At 44.1% G+C, this 17,647-nt stretch overlaps 1 protein-coding gene across 1 annotated transcript; it reads left to right on the top strand.

Moving 5' to 3' along the window:
- On the top strand, nucleotides 1-4,072 carry LOC113888879 (uncharacterized protein CXorf49 homolog). The gene is made up of 6 exons (XM_027535844.1): nucleotides 1-1,420; nucleotides 2,056-2,212; nucleotides 2,755-2,831; nucleotides 3,104-3,149; nucleotides 3,694-3,735; nucleotides 3,838-4,072. Exons 1-5 carry the CDS (start codon nucleotides 137-139, stop codon nucleotides 3,732-3,734), a joined length of 1,605 nt encoding a protein of 534 aa, XP_027391645.1. The 5' UTR covers nucleotides 1-136; the 3' UTR covers nucleotide 3,735; nucleotides 3,838-4,072.
- The last annotated feature ends 13,575 nt before the right edge of the window (nucleotides 4,073-17,647 follow it).

Here is a 17,647-nt window from a genome sequence, read left to right as displayed (position 1 = left end):
GTGCGGTGCCTGTGGTGCTTGACGGCACGTCCAGACGCCACCCGCCTCAGGTGCCCCGACCGCCATCACCGCCGCCACCGCGACCCGGTTGATAAACCGTCGCCGCCCCAGGTCCGGCGGCCACCCAGATCGCGACATGAGCTCCTCAGATGATGAGGTGCTTGTTTGGGGACCGGGTTTCGGCTCAGAGTGCGGGGAGCAGACCAGCGGCCTTGAGGCCGGCTCCACAGCCCCGCCGGGACCCGGCCCCGACCCCGGCCCCGAGCCCGGGGCACCGCAAAGTGGCGAGGGTGAGGGCGGGGATGGCTTCCCAGACCCTGAGGGCTTCGAGTCAGAGCGGGAGGTGCTGGAAGCGGGAGGGCCGGTGCTGTTGGGCTGCGAAGGTCGACCTGGCTCCCCGGCCGACGACACAGGGTACGTCGTGCAGCTGTCTGACGAGTCAGTGGCGGCCATCCTGCGGCAGCTGGCCGACCTGGACTTGCTGGGCATCCGCAGACACATGTCCCCGGAGAGCCACGGGGTCGGCGACGTGTCTCCCTTGCGGGACGTCGAGGCGCGTCCCGGCAGTCGAGGCGCGGCCGCCCAGAGGTGTGGGGAAGCGGCACGGGCTGAGGCCGGCCCTCGCTGGGTCGGCAGGCCCAGGGCGGGCCGGGCCTGGGGGAACCCTAAGAGAAGCACTAACGTGGCTGTGGATCGCCAGTGGCCCCCCTCAGTAAGCCCAGCCAGGCTGTTCTCCGACTCCGAGTCCTCTGATGAGTGCAGTGAGATACAGCCTATGAGGGTGAGCATTTATCCCAAAGACGGAGGCCAGGCCAAGCTGAACAGCCCCAAGGATCCCCGGGACACACCCAGACACTCGAATGTCCAAGGCAGGGAGACTCTCCCTAACGTGCCAGGCACTTGCCTGTCCTCGGCTCCGCGAGGATTGATTTCGGTTGTGGAAAGGCAGGGCAAGCAGGGCGATGCAGAGCAGGAGACTATCTCACCCCCTAAGAAAATACAGAGCGTGCTCTGGGGGAAGGGGGGCAGCCTGCCCAGCTTCCCGGGAGTAGCAGCAGCAGCAGCTACTGCAGCTGCCGCTACAGGCAGGCTGCCGCGGCCCAGTCCTAGGAGGAAGAGGGTCCAGGAGAAGAAATCCCTTGGGGGCGTCTCCAAACCTGCCCTGGGGAGAACCTTCCCTTCCTGGGGACGGGGAATCTCGGCCACTCCCCTGGATCCGGCCACCTTCCCCCCAATCTCCGGCATCCCGCTGCTTGGGAGGTCCCAGAAGTATGCCTCGGTCCCTTGGGGAGCCAAAGAGTCCAAGCACACCGGCGCTGGGAAGAAATCTGTGGCTAGGCGGGCCCGGGAGTTGGTGGCAGCAACGGCGGTGTCAGGGGAAGACAACGACCCAAATAGAGACCCAGTCCCAAAGGGCCAAGTGAGTATGCCAGGCCCCTCCTCTCTCCCCACTCTTCCCCTCCCACCCTCCCCAGGACACACGTCTTCACCCGGTGCTCCCCTCTCTCCATTCCTCAGGGGTCGTCACTGGGTGACCCTCGGCCACTGGGTCATTAGGATGCCAGTTTGGGGTCCTTTTACTAGGGACAAACGTTAAGGTAGCACTTTGGGTGTGCTGGGCTCGGTTCTCCACCCTTGGCCTGTTTCCAGCCTCCTCCATGAGGCTGGGGCTGGCGTGGAAGGGAATTGATTTGAGGGGACCCCTTAAAAGCTTCACAGAGCTTCGGTGTTTAGACGCATCACTTTCCTGAATCCTACTTCCTGGCTGTTCCCCAAACCTTCCTTGCAGGGGCCCCGGGCTTTCTCAGTGCCACACTGTTGTCCCCTGCTCAGCTCTGCCTGCTGGCCTGGGGCTGACTGACAGAAAATGTGCTAAAGAGATCAGCCTTTCAATTCTCTTTCCAATTCCCTGCCTCAGCTCAGTCTTGAATCATACGAGCTCTCTCACACACAGACATAGACACATAAATGCACTGGTACACACACGCACACCACACACACACACACATACACACACGTCCTTACTCCAGATCAGTGAGAAATCTTTGTTTTTAGCTGGCCACTGACAGGCCGTGGCCATCTTGTCCACGGGTGCATCATGGAGAACCCAGCACCGCCAACCTCAGCATCAGAGGTGGGCAGGATTCAGGCAACTCAAAGCCCGTGGCCATGAACAAGGGAGAAGTCATGCCCAGAGGGCCTGGCCCCTCAGGTGAGTGTCCTGGGTTTTGATTTGGGGGGTGGAGACCAGGGGTGAGGGCAGAAACCTCTGTCTCTGACTCACTCTCTCTTTTCTGGGGGCTCAGCGTTGCTCTCAGGCCACTTCTCCCATGGGAAACAGGGTGTCAACAGGGCTGACCCTGGCCCCATCACCTTCTGTGTGGGATTTGTTTGGCAGGGGTGATTGGTGGCAGTGCCCCAACAGCTACTCTGGGCGTAGACCTGCAGGCTAATAGCCTTTTCTGTGAAGTGCTGTTCGCCCACATTGCTCTCCCAGGTGCTGGCTGTGGCTGCCGCTCTGGGAAGCTCGAACCCAGAACCACAGTCTTTGGAGACCATCGTGGTGAAGTGGCTGCCCCTGCGGAATAGGAGGGGCAGGCCCAGAGAGAAGGTTTGGGCTGCCTGCCAGGCAGAGCAGGGGAGGCTTGATGCTAGCAGAGGGTGGTACTGCCTCACCTCACGTTAGACCCTGCTTGGCCCTTTCCACCTCACTGGGAGCCTGGGAAGCTGGATTGTGTGTCTTTTCCCTGTCAGGTGACCAGAAACCAGCTGACCATCACCCAAGACTGAAAAGGCGGCAGCAGCCACCCAGAAGGCAGGGCTGTCCTCGGGTAATGCTTCTTCTGACTCCTGGAAATGCACACCCAAACCCCATGGTGGGATCTGGGTCCAAGTTCAACTGATATGTGTGGGCCCCCTCCCCCCCGTCCCCATCCCACACCCCAGGGAGGGAGCCCACCTCCTTTCCACTGAGGAAAGTCTTTCCCTTGCCAGTCTGGACACCTGGCTTTGGGATGGAGGGCCCAGGGGAGAGGAGAGGAGGAGGAGAGGGGAGGCGGGTGTATACTAACCATTTCTCTTCCTCCTGTGTCTGCTGGCCTAGTGTCTGGTGCTACAGAAAGAAATAGACGACCTTAAGGAGCAACTTGGTATGAGGAACCAGGGACAGAGAGCAGCGGGTTCTCAGTGCAGAAGCGGGGTGGGCCCTTGGGGTGGGGTGGGCTGCAAGTGCAGGGGACCTCGCAGGGATCAGCATTCCTGTGGGGAGGAGAACCTAGCAAGCCTGCCCCTGGGGCGTGCGGACAAGTAACAACGTACTGTGTGGACTGCGTGCACACTCTGCCAGCCATTCGAGTCCTAGAGAGTTCCTTCTGATAGGACTTGTAGAGATGCCTTGTTGATCTGGTGTGGCCTCTAAGGTTCTTGTTGGATATTTTGCGAGACAATTTTTGAATGGTTTGGGCGTGGCCCCAAGCTTGAGAGCTGCTGGCACATTTTGTTTCCTTTTAGGAAATGGCTCCACATTTAATTCCGGTAGTGGGGCCCGATCAGGCCCAGAGCTCTTTCTTTGCATCAGGGCTGGGGGTACGTGGGTTTCAGGTTGCAGGGCTAGGTGGTTCCCCACGGGGACAGGGGGACAGGCTTCTGTGTCCGTCTGTCTGGAGCACCTGTTTATGCCTCTCCCTGTTGCAGCCTCCATGCAGTACCTGGCTGAGAAGTTCCGGATCCTTTGAAGTGAGTGTTACACATTCCATACCCCTTCCCACAACGTCGGCTGTTGAGCAGGGCTGTGGGCTGGCCCTGGCTTGAGGCTCTTCCCTGACTGCTGTTTCACAGGTTGAGCCCAGTATCTTCCTGCAAGAGGAGCAGCTGTTACCTCCGGGACCGGCGAGCTGTGGCCAAGCTTGTTGCCTCTTGTTCTGCCTCCACCAGGGCATCCTCTGCCCCTTGTTTTGCCCCCTCTCTGCCCCAGTCTCACAGCAGTTGTTTTTTTAAAAAATTAATTAATTTATTTTACTTTACAATATTGTATTGGTTTTGCCACAGCAGTTTTTGATTAAAGGACTTCTCATATTCTGTGTTCTGCCCTCTCTCTGCGGGGTAGGGGTTAAGGGAGTGGGACGAGGCCTGGTGGGAAGCTGTTCCACCTCAGAGCATTTTCCAGAACAGTACCTCTGGAATCTGTGGTGGGGACTCTGGGTCAGCCTCTGCTACCATCCAGGCCGTCAGGCCAGCGGAGCGCCCCCAGTCTGTGTTCTGTGTGGGCTCTGTCTGGCCACATTGGCACGTCCTCCCTTTTCCCTGAAGGCCCTCTTCTAGTTCTCTAAACACCCTCCTCTGGGGTTTAGCAGTTTCCATTCATTGCTGCCATTCTGCCTCCCTGTCAGAAGGAACTCGTGACCCCCTTACAGAGCTCCAGTCTTTCACCCTTCCCTCACTGCACTCACTGTCCTGCTTACCCTGACCACTCTGCTTTCCTGTCAGAGCACCCTCGATCCCTCCCCTGGCTTGCCATCGATGACCTTGCCTGCATGTTTACTTAAGTAGGTGGTAGCAGGCACAGGTGTGCTCATCTTCCCCATTCCCGGGCCCTACCCTCTCAGTGGAGTCTCTACCCCACCCCCCGGTGCCACCTTGCAAGCAGGAACCTGCATACTCTCCCCCTCTCCTCTTTAGCCCTCATCCCCGAGACTCAGGCACCAAAACTTTTGCTTCCCCTTCCTCGGGGTCAGTAAAGGGCATGAGGATGAATCTTGGACCCAGTGAACTGGGGAGCAGGAGCAAAGGTACAGGGAGCACAGGAGAAAAGCTGAGGTTAGTTGCCGAGCTGGAAGTCAGGAGAGGCGTCTGGTGCCAATCTGGGGCAGAGTGCACCCTGACAGCTAGAGATGGATGGTCCAGTCCTTGGAGCTTTCATGGCCTCCCTGCCCTAGCCAGCTGACCAGCCTACACTCCTGCAGCCTGGATGTCTCTCTGCCCTTGAGTGGAAACAGGCCCGTCAGGCTCTATGACAAGTATGGTTGGTAAGTCTGTGTTCTTACAGGGTCTCCATCAAATACTGTTCCACCAGCCCCATGACATAGATTTTCCTGCAAATGATGTTTCCCAGAGTGTCCCAGCTCAGTCTCCCAGACTACTTGTTAGGGCACACAAGACTAAGTCTGAAATCCATGTTCAATTCCCCCCCGCCCCCGCCCTGAAGTTTGGGGAGGACTTCCTTCTCTCAGCCAAGACCCCAGGGCTGTGCCAGCCTGCGACTCAGAGGGACACATTTGTATTTGAGTGAAGTGAGGGTAGGTTCTGCCTGACTCCCTTCCTGAAAGACCATGGTTTTATTTCACAAAAGAGGGTATGATGCACATTCCAAGTTGGTGCCTGGGCATCTCTGTGTGTGAATAAAAGTCATCAGGGATAATGCCCCTTGAGGCAGAAAGATGTGAATCAGGGAGTAATGGAAGTAGAGACTGGTCCAGATTCTGTAAGGCATTGAGTGAGCCAAAGCAAGGGTTGGATCTCCTTTATTCAAGGGGTGTTGTCACGTTCCCAAAACATAGAAGGGGAGGGATGCAGTTCACCAAACCTCAGGACAGGACATCTCAAAATGTTGGAGTCGCTGGAGGAGGCACTGGATCCTACCTTGTGATTCTGTGATGTCTGCCAACTGCTGAGGGTGTGGATGAGTGAAACTGGGAAGGTGGCTCTGGGGACATGGCTGCCCATCTTAGAAACAGGAGACCCCCCCCTCCGGCGAAACCTGGGTTACTTGTGGGGAGTTAGGGGTGACTGGACCTGAGCAATGGGGAGCACTTGGGTCCGCCCTTCCCCCATATTCTCACATTGACTTCCTTCCGGGGCTCATAGCATGACGTCAGGTGGACAGAGCACGAGGGTTGGGACAGTCACAGACCTCAGGGTCAGAAAAGAACATGCGTGGGACTTACTCCTTCCACTCAATTAATATTACAAAAACATACAACACAGTGGTAGAGGGACGCATACATTCAGATCCAGAATAATCTAACAGTGTAATATGGGGGTGTACCTACTTAACTCTAGCATCAAGATTAAAAGATAAAAATTTGCTGTAGCATCAACAATTTGTTAATGGGTATGCAATTTAAAATACATAAATGGTAATATAAAAAACTTAACGTGTGTGATATTTTATGCAAGCTCCATGGTAACCACAAAGCAAAAGCATACATTAGATTCACAAAGATGAAGAGAAGGGAACCAAAACTTACCATGAAAATCAATTTACAAAGGAAAGCAGCTAAAATGGAAGAAAGGAATTAGGGAACTAAAAATCAGTCAGAAATCAATATGATGGCATTATTAAATACTTGCCTATCGATAATTACTCTAAATGTAACTGGATTTAGTTCTCCAGCAAAAGGAATAGAGTGGATGGATGGATTAAAAACAAAACAAAACAAATGCTCAACTGCACTGCTGCCTACAAGAGACTCACTTCAGTTTTAAGGTCATACCTATGCTCAACATGAAGGGATGGTGAAAGGTATTCCATGAAAGTGGGAAACAAAAGAGAGCAGGAGTAGCCATACCGATATCAGACCAAATAGGCTTTAAGCCAAATTTGAGGCAAAGAAAGTCATTATATAATGATAAAGGGTGTCAGTTCATCGAGATGATACAAGAATTGTGAGTCTTAATATATACCCACCCACCATTGGAACACCTGAGTATATTGAGCAAATACTAACAGATCTGAAGGGCTAAATAGGTAACAACACAACAATAGTAGGGGACTTCAGTATTCCACTTTCACAATGGATAGATTAACCATACGAGATCAGCAAAAGGAAAAAGGAAATGGGCTTGAACCATACTGTAGACCAGATGGACTTAGCAGACTTATACAACATTCCATCTCACAGCCGCAGAACACAGTCTTCTCAAGTTCAAATGGAACATCTTCCAGGATGGATCATATGATATCTCATGAAACATCTCTAAGCAAATTTAAGAAGGTTGAAACCACATCAAGTATCTTTTGCGACTACAATGGCATGAAACTAGAAATCAATAACAGGAACAAAGCTGGAAAATTCAGATATCTGGATATTAAATAGCACACTCCTGAACAACTAATGGGTCAAAGAAGAAGTAAAATGGTATGTTTAAAAATATCTCGAAACAAATGAAAACGGAACCACAATGTACTACAAAAGCAGTTCTACGAAAGAAGTTTATAGTGATAAATGAATACATTAAGAAACAAGAAAGAGGGCTTCCCTGGTGGCTCAGTGGAAAAGAATGTGCTTGCCCGTGCAGGATACACAGGTTCACTCCCTGATCTGGGAGGATCCACAGGCCGCAGAGCAACTAAGCCTGTGCACTACAACTATGAGCCTGCGCGCTAGAGCCCGGGAGCTGCAGCTACTGAGTCTGCGCACCTAGAGCCTGTGCTCCAAACAAGAGAAGCCACTGCAATTAGGGGCCCGCACACCTCAACTAGAGAGTAGCCCCCACTTGCCGCAACTAGAGAAAAGCCTGCACATCAACGGAGACCCAGTTTGGCCAAAAATAAATAAATGAATGAAATTAAAAAAAAAAGAAACAGGAAAGATATCAAATAAAAAACCTTGTGGAATAAGAGAAAAAAGAAAAAAAATCTAAGTGCAAAGTTAGAGATAGAAGGAATTAACAAAGATCAGAGAAGAAAAAAAAATTGAAATGGAGACCAGAGAATGAATAGAAAAGATCAATGAAAATAAGAGCTGGCTTTTTGAAATGATAAACAAAATTGACAAACTTGTTACTAGATTAACTTAAAAAAAAAAGAGTTCAAACAAATAAAATCAGAAATGAAATAGGAGACATTACAATGACACCACAGAAATACAAAGGATTGTGAGAGACAAATATGAGCAAACATACACCATCAAATTGGAAATCTAGGAATGGATAAATTCCTAGAAACATGCAATTTACCAAGACTGAATCATGTAGAAATAGAAAATGTAAACAGACCAATTGTGAGTAAGGAGATTGAATCAGTGAAGACAAAAAAACTCTCAGGAAAGCCCAAGACCAGATGGTTCCAATTGTGAATTCTAACAATCATTTAAGGAAGAATTAATACCAGTCCTTCTCAAACACTTCCAAAAAACTAAAAAAGATGGAATACTTCCAAACTCTTTTCACAAGGCCAGTGTTATTGGATACCAAGGTCAGAGAAAGACACTGTAAGAAAACTATAGACTAATGTCACTGATATCACTAAAATTCTCAACAAAATAGCAGGCCAAACTCAACAGTACATGAAAAGAAGTATATACCATGACCAAGTGAGAACTATCCTTGAGAGGCAAGGGTGGTTCAACATGTTTAAATCAATAAATGTGATATACCACATTAAAAAAGAAAAAATAAAAATCATATGATCATTTCATATATACAGAAAAAGTATTTGACAAAATACGTCATTTCAGGATAAAAACACTGAACAAATTGGGTATAGAAGGAACAACTTCAACATAATAAAGGCCTTATATGACAAGCCCATCATCAGCATCATACTAAACAGTGAAAAGTCATGTCACACATGACCAAAAAAAGTCTGGGAAATTGTTCTAGTTTAAAGGACATTAAAGAAAGCATCACTACAAACAAAGCTAGTGGAGGTGATGGAATTCCAGTTGAGCTATTTCAAATCCTGAAAGATGATGCTGTGAAAGTGCTGCACTCAATATGCCAGCAAATTTGGAAAACTCAGCAGTGGCCACAGGACTGGAAAAGTTCAGTTTTCATTCCAATCCCAAAGAAAGGCAATGCCAAAGAATGCTCAAACTACCGCACAATTGCACTCATCTCACATGCTAGTAAAGTAATGCTGAAAATTCTCCAAGCCAGTCTTCAGCAATACGTGAACTGTGAACTTCCAGATGTTCAAGCTGGTTTTAGAAAAGGCAGAGGAACCAGAGATCAAATTGCCAACATCAGCTGGATCATCAAAAAAGCAAGAAAGTTCCATAAAAACATCTATTTCTGCTTTGTTGTCTATGCCAAAGCCTTTGACTGTGTGGATCACAATAAACTGTGGAAAATCCTGAAAGAGATGGGAATACCGGACCACCTGACCTGCCTCTTGAGAAATTTGTATGCAGGTCAGGAAGCAACAGTTAGAACTGGACATGGAACAACAGACTGGTTCCAAATAGGAAAAGGAGTACGTCAAGTCTGTATATTGTCACCCTGCTTATTTAACTTCTATGCAGAGTACATCATGAGAAATGCTGGGCTGGAAGAAGCACAAGCTGGAATCAAGATTGCCAGGAGAAATATCAATAACCTCAGATATGCAGATGAGACCAGCCTTATGGCAGAAACTGAAGAGGAACTAAAAAGCCTCTTGATGAAGGTGAAAGAGGAGAGTGAAAAAGTTGGCTTAAAACTCAACATTCAGAAAACAAAGATCATGGCAACTGGTCCCATCACTTCATGGGAAATAGATGGGGAAACAGTGGAAACAGTGTCAGACTTTATTTTTTGGGGGGCTCCAAAATCACTGCAGATGGTGACTGCAGCCATGAAATTAAAAGACGCTTACTCCTTGGAGGAAAAGTTATGACCAACCTAGACAGCATATTGAAAAGCGGAGGCATTACTTTGCCAACAAAGGTCCGTCTAGTCAAGGCTATGGTTTTTCCAGTGGTCATGTATGGATGTGAGAGTTGGACTGTGAAGAAAGCTGAGCGCTGAAGAATTGATGGTTTTGAACTGTGGTGTTGGAGAAGACTCTTGAGAGTCCCTTGGACTGCAAGGAGATCCAACCAGTCCATTCTGAAGGAGATCAGCCCTGGGATTTCTTTGGAAGGAATGATGCTAAAGCTGAGACTCCAGTACTTTGGCCACCTCATGCGAAGAGTTGACTCATTGGAAAGGACTCTGATGCTGGGAGGGACTGGGGGCAGGAGGAGAAGGGAACGACAGAGGATGAGATGGCTGGATGGCATAACTGACTTGATGGATGTGAGTCTGAGTGAACTTCGGGTGTTGGTGATGGACAGGGAGGCCTGGTGTGCTGCGATTCATGGGGTCGCAAAGAGTCGGACATGACTGAGCGACTGAACTGAATGAAAGAGACACGAAAACTGAATGCAATGCATGTTCTTTGATTGGAAGCAGAATTTAAAAAATAGGTACAAAGAACAATTTTGGGACACATGAATTTTGAATGAATGCCTACAGTAGATAATTATATTGCCTCAAAGTTAAATTTGCTAAGTTTGAAAACTGCTTAAGATATTGTAGCAATCATTATGTAAAAGAATGAAATTAGTACACCTCCTAAACACCATACACAAAAATAAACTCAAAATGGATTAAAGACCTGAATGTAAGGTCAGAAACTATAAAACTCTTAGAGGAAAACATAGGCAGAACACTTGATGACATAAATCAAAGCAAGATCCTCTATGACCCACCTCCTAGAGGAATGGAAATAAAAACAGAAGTAAACAAGTGGGACCTAATTAAACTTAAAGCTTTTTGCACAGCAAAGGAAACTCTAAGCAAGGTGAAAAGACAACCTTCGGAATGGGAGAAAATAATAGCAGATGAAAAAACTGACAAAGGATTAATTTCCAAAATACACAAGCTGCTCATACAAGTCAATACAAGATAAACAAAGAACCCAATCAAAAAGTGGGGAAAAGACCTAAACAGACATTTCTCCAAAGAAAACATACAGATGGCTAACAAACACATGAAAAGATGCTCAACATCACTCATTATAAGAGAAATGCAAATCAAAACTACAATGAGATATCACCTCACACTGGTCAGAATGGCCATCATCAAAAAGTCTACAAACAATAAATGCTGGAGAGGGTTTGGAGAAAAGGGAAGCCTCTTGCAGTGTTGGTGGGAATGTAAATTGACACAGCCACTATGGAAGATGGTATGGAGATTCCTTAAAAAACTGGGAATAAAACTACCATATGACCCAGCAATCCCACTCCTAGGCATATACCCCAAGGAAACCAAAATTTAAAAAGACACATGTACCCCAATGTTCATTGCAGCACTGTTTACAATAGCTAGGACATGGAAGCAACCTAGGTGTCCATCAGCAGACGAATGGGTAAAGAAGCCATGGTACATATACACAATGGGATATTACTCAGCCATAAAAAGGAATGTATTTGAATCAGTTCTAATGAGGTGGATGAACCTAGAGCCTATTATACAGAGAGAAGTAAGTCAGAAAGAGAAAGATAAATATCATATACACTAATGCATATATATGTGGAATCTAGAAAGATGGTACCAATGAATTTATTTGCAGGGCAGCAGTAGAGAAACAGACATAGAGAACAGACTTATGGACATGGGGAGAGGGGAGGAGAGGGTGAGATGCATGGAGAGAGTAATATGGAAGCTTACATTACCATATGTAAAATAGACGGCCAATGGGAATTTGCTGTATGTTTCAGGGAACTCAAACAGGGGCTCTGTATCAACCTAGAGGGGTGGGATGGGGAGGGAGTGAAGGGAGTGAGGAGGGAGTGAGAGGGAGGTTCAAGAGGGAGGGGGCATATGTATACCTGTGGCCGATTCATGTCAAGGTTTGACAGAAAAAAACAAAATTCTGTAAAGCAATTATCTTTCAATTTAAAAATAAATTAATTAAAAAAGAAAAAAAAGATGTTGTAGCAATCCGTTTTTTCCCCAAGAGAAAGATCATGATATTTAGGGACAATGTACTATAATATCTTCAAATACCTCAAATGATTCAACACAATAATTAAAAATACACAGATACAGGGAAAGGAAATATGTCAAAAGCTACAATGGGTAAGTTCAACTGAAGGATGAATGGATATTGCTTGAAATTTTCTTGTATAAATATCTGTAGGACAGACTTTTAAGTCAAGGAAGGAAAAATATTGTATGACATCTCTTATATGTGGAATGTAAAAAGTAACGATACAAATGAACTTACTTACAAAACAGAAAGAGACTCGCAGACATAAAATGAACTTATGGCTGCCAAGGGGAAGGGATAGTTAGGGAGTTTGTTGTGTACACACTGCTATATTTAAAATGGATAACCAACAAGGACACATTGTATAGCACATGGAACTCTGTTCAATGTTATGTGGCAGCCTGAATGGGAGGGGAGTTTGGGGGAGGATGGATACATGTATATGAATGGCTGAGTCCCTTCACTGTTCACCTGAAACCATCACAACATGTTCATCGGCTATATCCCAATACAAAATTTTTTTTCTTTCTTTTTTTATTTATTCACTTTTTTTTACTTTACAATATTGTATTGGTTTTGCCATACATCAACAAAAGTTCAAAAGAAAAATAAATTTAAAAAATAAGGGAAAAACAGGATATTATAGACCATTTTAATATAATCAATTTGAAAACTTAGAAAAAGGTCACCCATTTTTACAAAAACATAACTTGCCAAAAATGACTCAGGAAGGAATAGCCAACCGGAATTGTTTCATAATAATTGTAAAGAAATATACTAGTAGTCAAAATGCTTTTCAAAAAAAGTACTCTAGGCTTCACCACAGAATTTTGTTAAGCATTCTAAGCATATTTTCAGTTTGATACAAAATCTTAGAAAAAATAGAAAAGGCAGGGCACTCCTCAACTCATTTCTTAGGAGGGAATAACCTTGATAACTAAATCCTGTCGACAGTTTGAGAAAGAAAAACCACAGGTCAACCACAGGCTCACGGCCTGTGAATCTTTCAGGATATAAAAAGAAAATACAAAACATACCATGACTAGATTCATCCCAGGAATACAAACTTGATTTAATTAATTTCAGAGAATAAGGCGATATAGCTTTACCTGTTAACAGATTATAAGAGAAAATTATGATTCTCACGTTTAAAAATAAACAGTAAGTAACAGTGGTGGTGGTGGTGGTTCAGTTGTTCAGTCATGTCCAACTCTTGCGACCCCATAGACTGTGGTCTGCCAGGCTTCTCTGTCCATGGGATTTCCCAGGCAAACGTACTAGAGTGGGTTGCCATATCCTTCTCCATGGGATCTTCTGGACCCAGGGATCGAACCGGGTCTCCTGCATTGCAGGCATATTCTTTACCAACTTCCATTTGTAACAATAACATAAGTAACAATATCCATCTGTAATGTACTTTTAAAAACTGAAGTAGAGATGATTTACAATGCTGTGTTAGTTTCAGGTGTACAGCAAAGTGATTCATGTGTGTATATATATATATATATATATATATATATATATATTCTTTTCCAATTCTTTCCCATTATAGTTTACTATTAACACAATATATTAAACATAGTTCCCTGTGCTATACAGTAGGTCCTTGTTGTTTATTTTACATATATTAGTGTGTATCTGTTCATTCCAAACTCCTAATTTATCCCTCCTTCCTTTTCCCTTTGGCAACCATCAGTTTGTTTTTGATATCTGCTTCTGTTTTGTAAATAAGTTCATTTGTATCATTTTTAAAATAGATTCCACACATGAGCGATATCATATTGTATTTGTCCTTCTTTGCCTGACTTACTTTTCCTAGTATGATAATCTCTAGGTCCATCCATGTTGATGCAAATGGCATTATTTCATTCTATTTTATGGCTAATATTCCATTGTATATACATATATATACCACATCCATTCTATTCCATGTGTGTATGTATGAATATATACACATGCATCTATATGTGTGTATATATGTATATGCATATTTATATCACATCTTCTTTATTCATTCCTCAGTTGATGGACATTTAGGTTACTTCCATGTCTTGGCTATTGTAAATAGTGCTGCTATGAACATAGGGGTACATGTATCTTTTCAAATTAAAGTTTTCTCTGGATATATGCCCCAGTGGAATTGTTAGATCATATGGTAACTCTATTTTTCGCTTAAGGAACCTCCATACTGTATTCCATAGTGGTCGCACTAATTTACATTCCCACCAAAACAACTGTTCCCTTTTCTACACACCCTTTCCAGCATTTATTATCTGTAGACTTTGTGATGATGGCCATTCTGACAAGTGTGAGGTAAAACTTCATTATAGTCTTGATTTGCATTTCTCTAATAGTTAGCAATGTAGAGCATCTTTTCATATGCCTGTTGGCCATTTGTATGTCTTCTCTGGAGAAATGTCTATTTAGGTCTTCAGCCCACTTTTTGATTGGGTTGCTTGTTGTTTTTTGATATTGAGCTGCATGAGCTGTTTGCATGTTTTGGAAATTAACCCCTGTGTCAGTCCATTTTTTATAAATATTTTCTCCAGTCCATAGGTTGTCTTTTTGTTTTCCTTATGGTATCCTTTGCTGTGCAAAAACTTTTTTTTAATTTATTTATTTTTTATTGAAGGATAATTGTTTTGCAGAATTTTGCTATTTTCTGTCAAACCTCAACATGAATCAGCCATAGGTATACATATATCCCCTCCCTTTTGAAACTCCCTCCCATCTCCCTTCCCATCCCACCCCTCCAGGTTGATACAGAGCCCCTGTTTGAGTTTCCTGAACCATACAGAAAATTCCCATTGGCTATCTATTTTACATATGGTGATGTAAGTTTCCATGTTACTCTTTCCATACATCTCACCCTTTCTTCCCCTCTCCCCATGTCCATAAGTCTATTCTCTATGTCTGCTTCTCCATTGTTGTCCTGTAAATAAATTTTTCAGTACCATGTTTCTAGATTTCCTATATATGTGTTAGAATATGGTATTTATCTTTCTCTTTCTGACTGACTTCACTCTGTATAATAGGTTCTAGGTTCATCCACCTCATTAGACCTGACTCAAATGCACTCCTTTTTACGGCTGAGTAATATTCCATTGTGTTTATATACCACAACTTCTTTATCCATTCCTCTGTTGATGGACATCTAGGTTGCTTCCATGTTCTGGCTACTGTAAATAGTGCTGCAATGAACAATGGGATACAGGTGTCTCTTTCAATTTTGGTTTCCTCAGGGTATATGCCTAGGAGTGGGATTGCTGGGCCATATGGTGGTTTTATTCCTAGTTTTTTAAAGAATCTCCATACTATCTTCCATAGTGGCTGTATAAATTTACATTCCCACCAACACTGCAAGAGCATTCCCTTTTCTCCACACCCTTTCCAGCATTTATTGTTTGTAGATTTTTGATGATGGCCATTCTGACCAGTGTGAGGTGGTATCTCATTGTAGTTTTTTTTTTTTTTTCTCATTGTAGTTTTGATTTGCATTTCTCTAATAATGAGTGATGTTGAGCATCTTTTCATGTGTTTGTTAGCCATCTGTATGTCTTCTTTGGAGAAATGTCTGTTAAGGTCTTTTCCCCACTTTTTGATTGGGTTGTTTGTTTTTCTGGTATTGACTTGTATGAGCAGCTTGTATATTTTGGAAATTAATCCTTTGTCAGTTGTTTCATTTGCTATTGTTTTTTCCCATTCTGAGGGTTGTCTTTTCACCTTGCTTAGAGTTTCCTTTGCTCTGCAAAAGCTTTTAAGTTTAATCAGGTCCTGCTTGTTTACTTTCATTTTTATTTCTGTTACTCTAGGAGGTGGGCCATAGAGGATCTTGATTTATGTCATTGAGTGTTCTGCCTATGTTTTCCTCTAAGAGTTTTATGGTTTCTGATCTTGCATTTAGGTCTTTAATCCGTTTTGAGTTTATCTTTGTGTGTGGTGTTAGGAAGTGTTCTAATTTCATTCTTTTACATGTAGCTGTCCAGTTTTCCCAGCACCATTTATTGAAGAGGCTGTCTTTGCCCCATTGTATATTCTTGCCTCCTTTGTCACAAATAAGGTACCCATAGGTGCATGGGTTTACTTCTGGGCTTTCTATTTTGGTCCCTTGGTCTACATTTCTATTTCTGTGCCAGTACTATACTGTCTTGATGACTGTAGCTTTGTAGTATAACCTGAAGTCAGGAAGCCTGATTCCTCCAGTTTCATTCTTCTTTCTTAAGACTGCTTTGGCTATTTGGGAGTCTTTTGTGTGTTTCCATATAAATTGTGAAAATCATGCCCGACTCTTAGCAACCCCACAGGACTGCAGCCTACCAGGCTCCTCTGTCCGTGGGATTTTCCAGGCAAGAGTACTGGAGTGGGGTGCCATTGCCTTCTCCATGATAATTTAATAGGGATTGCATTAAATCTTTAGATTGCATTAGTAGTATAGTCATTTTTATAGTATTGATTCTTCCTACCCAGGAACATGAAATATCTCTCCATCTGTTTATGTCATCTTTGATTTATTTCATTTGTGTCTTATAATTTTCTGTGTACAGTTCTTTCATCTCCTTAGGTAAGTTTGTTCCTAGATATTTAATTCTTTTTGTTGCAATGGTGAATAGGATTGATTCCCAAATTGCTCTTTCTGATTTTCCATTGTTACTATATAGAAATGCAAGTGATTTCTGTGTATTGATTTTGTATCCTGCAACTTTGTTAAATTCACTGATTATCTGTAGTAATTTTCTGATACTATCTTTAGGGTTTTCTATGTACATGTGCAAAAACTTTTAAGTTTAATTCAGTCACATTTGTTAATTTTTGCTATTGTTTCCATTACTCTAGGGGATAGATTCAAAAAGTATTGCTGTGATTTATATCAAAGACTGTCCTGCCTATGTTTTCCTCTATTGGTTTTATAATATCCTGCCATACATTTAGGTCTTTAATCCATTTGAGTTTATTTTTCTATATGGTGTTAGAGAATGTTCTGGTTTTATTATTTTATGTGTAGCTGTCCAGTTTTCCCAGCACCACTTACTGAAGAGACTGTCTTTTCTCCATTGTACATTCTTGCCTCATTTGTCATAGAGTAATTGACCTTAAGTGCATGGCTTTATTCCTGAGCCTTCTACCCTGTAGCATTGATCTATGTGTTTCTTTTTGTGTCAGTACCATGATGTTTTGATTACTGTATCTTTGTAGCAGTCTGAGGTCAGGGAACATAATTCCTACAACTACATTCTTCTTTCTCAAGATTGTTTCCACAATTCAGGGTTGTTTGTGTTTCCATACGAATTTGATAATTATTTGTTTCAGTTGTGTGAAAAATGCCATTGGTAATTTGATAGGGATTGCATTGAATCTGTAGCTTGCCTTGGGTACCGTGGACATTTTACAATACTGATTCTTCCAATCCAAGGACATGGTTTATCTTTTCAATATGCTTGTGTCACGTTCAACTTCTTTCAAACAGTCTTACAGTTTTTGGAGTACAGGTCTTTCGCCTCCTGTGCTAAGTTGCTTCAGTCATCTCTCTTTTTGACCGTATGGACTGTAGCCCGCCAGGCTCCTCTTCTATGGATTCTCCAGGCAAGAATACTGGTATTTTTATTCTATTTGATGCAATGCTAAATGAAATTGTTTCCCTAATTTCTCTTTCTGGTATTTCATTCTTAGTGTATAACAATGTTTTCTCTTGTTGCTGTTCAGTCATTAAGTGGACTGTGACCCCATGGACTGCAGCATGCAGGCTCCCCTGTCCTTCACAATCTCCCAGAGTTTGCTCCTATTCATGTCCATTGAGTCAGTAATGCTACCTAACCATCTCTACCTCTGCCACTCCCTTCTCCTTTTGGCCTCAGTCTTTCTCAGCATCAGGGTCTTTTCCAATGATCTGCTCTTTGCATCAGGTGACCTAAGTAT

This window comes from Bos indicus x Bos taurus, unplaced genomic scaffold, assembly GCF_003369695.1.
Source record: "Bos indicus x Bos taurus breed Angus x Brahman F1 hybrid unplaced genomic scaffold, Bos_hybrid_MaternalHap_v2.0 tig00002729_arrow_arrow_obj, whole genome shotgun sequence".
In the NCBI taxonomy this organism is placed as follows: Eukaryota; Metazoa; Chordata; class Mammalia; order Artiodactyla; family Bovidae; genus Bos; species Bos indicus x Bos taurus.
The sequence above is the reverse complement of the archived record's forward strand: the minus strand, read 5'-3'. Positions and strand labels throughout refer to the sequence as shown.

Excerpts from the sequence above, each read along its gene's own strand:
- LOC113888879 (XM_027535844.1), top strand. The coding sequence starts at position 137 with ATGAGCTCCTCAGATGATGAGGTGCTTGTTTGGGGACCGGGTTTCGGC. Across the intron at positions 2,213-2,754 it reads CAGAGGGCCTGGCCCCTCAG|GTGACCAGAAACCAGCTGAC; the intron begins GTGAGTGTCCTG and ends TTTCCCTGTCAG. Across the intron at positions 3,150-3,693 it reads CGACCTTAAGGAGCAACTTG|CCTCCATGCAGTACCTGGCT; the intron begins GTATGAGGAACC and ends TCCCTGTTGCAG.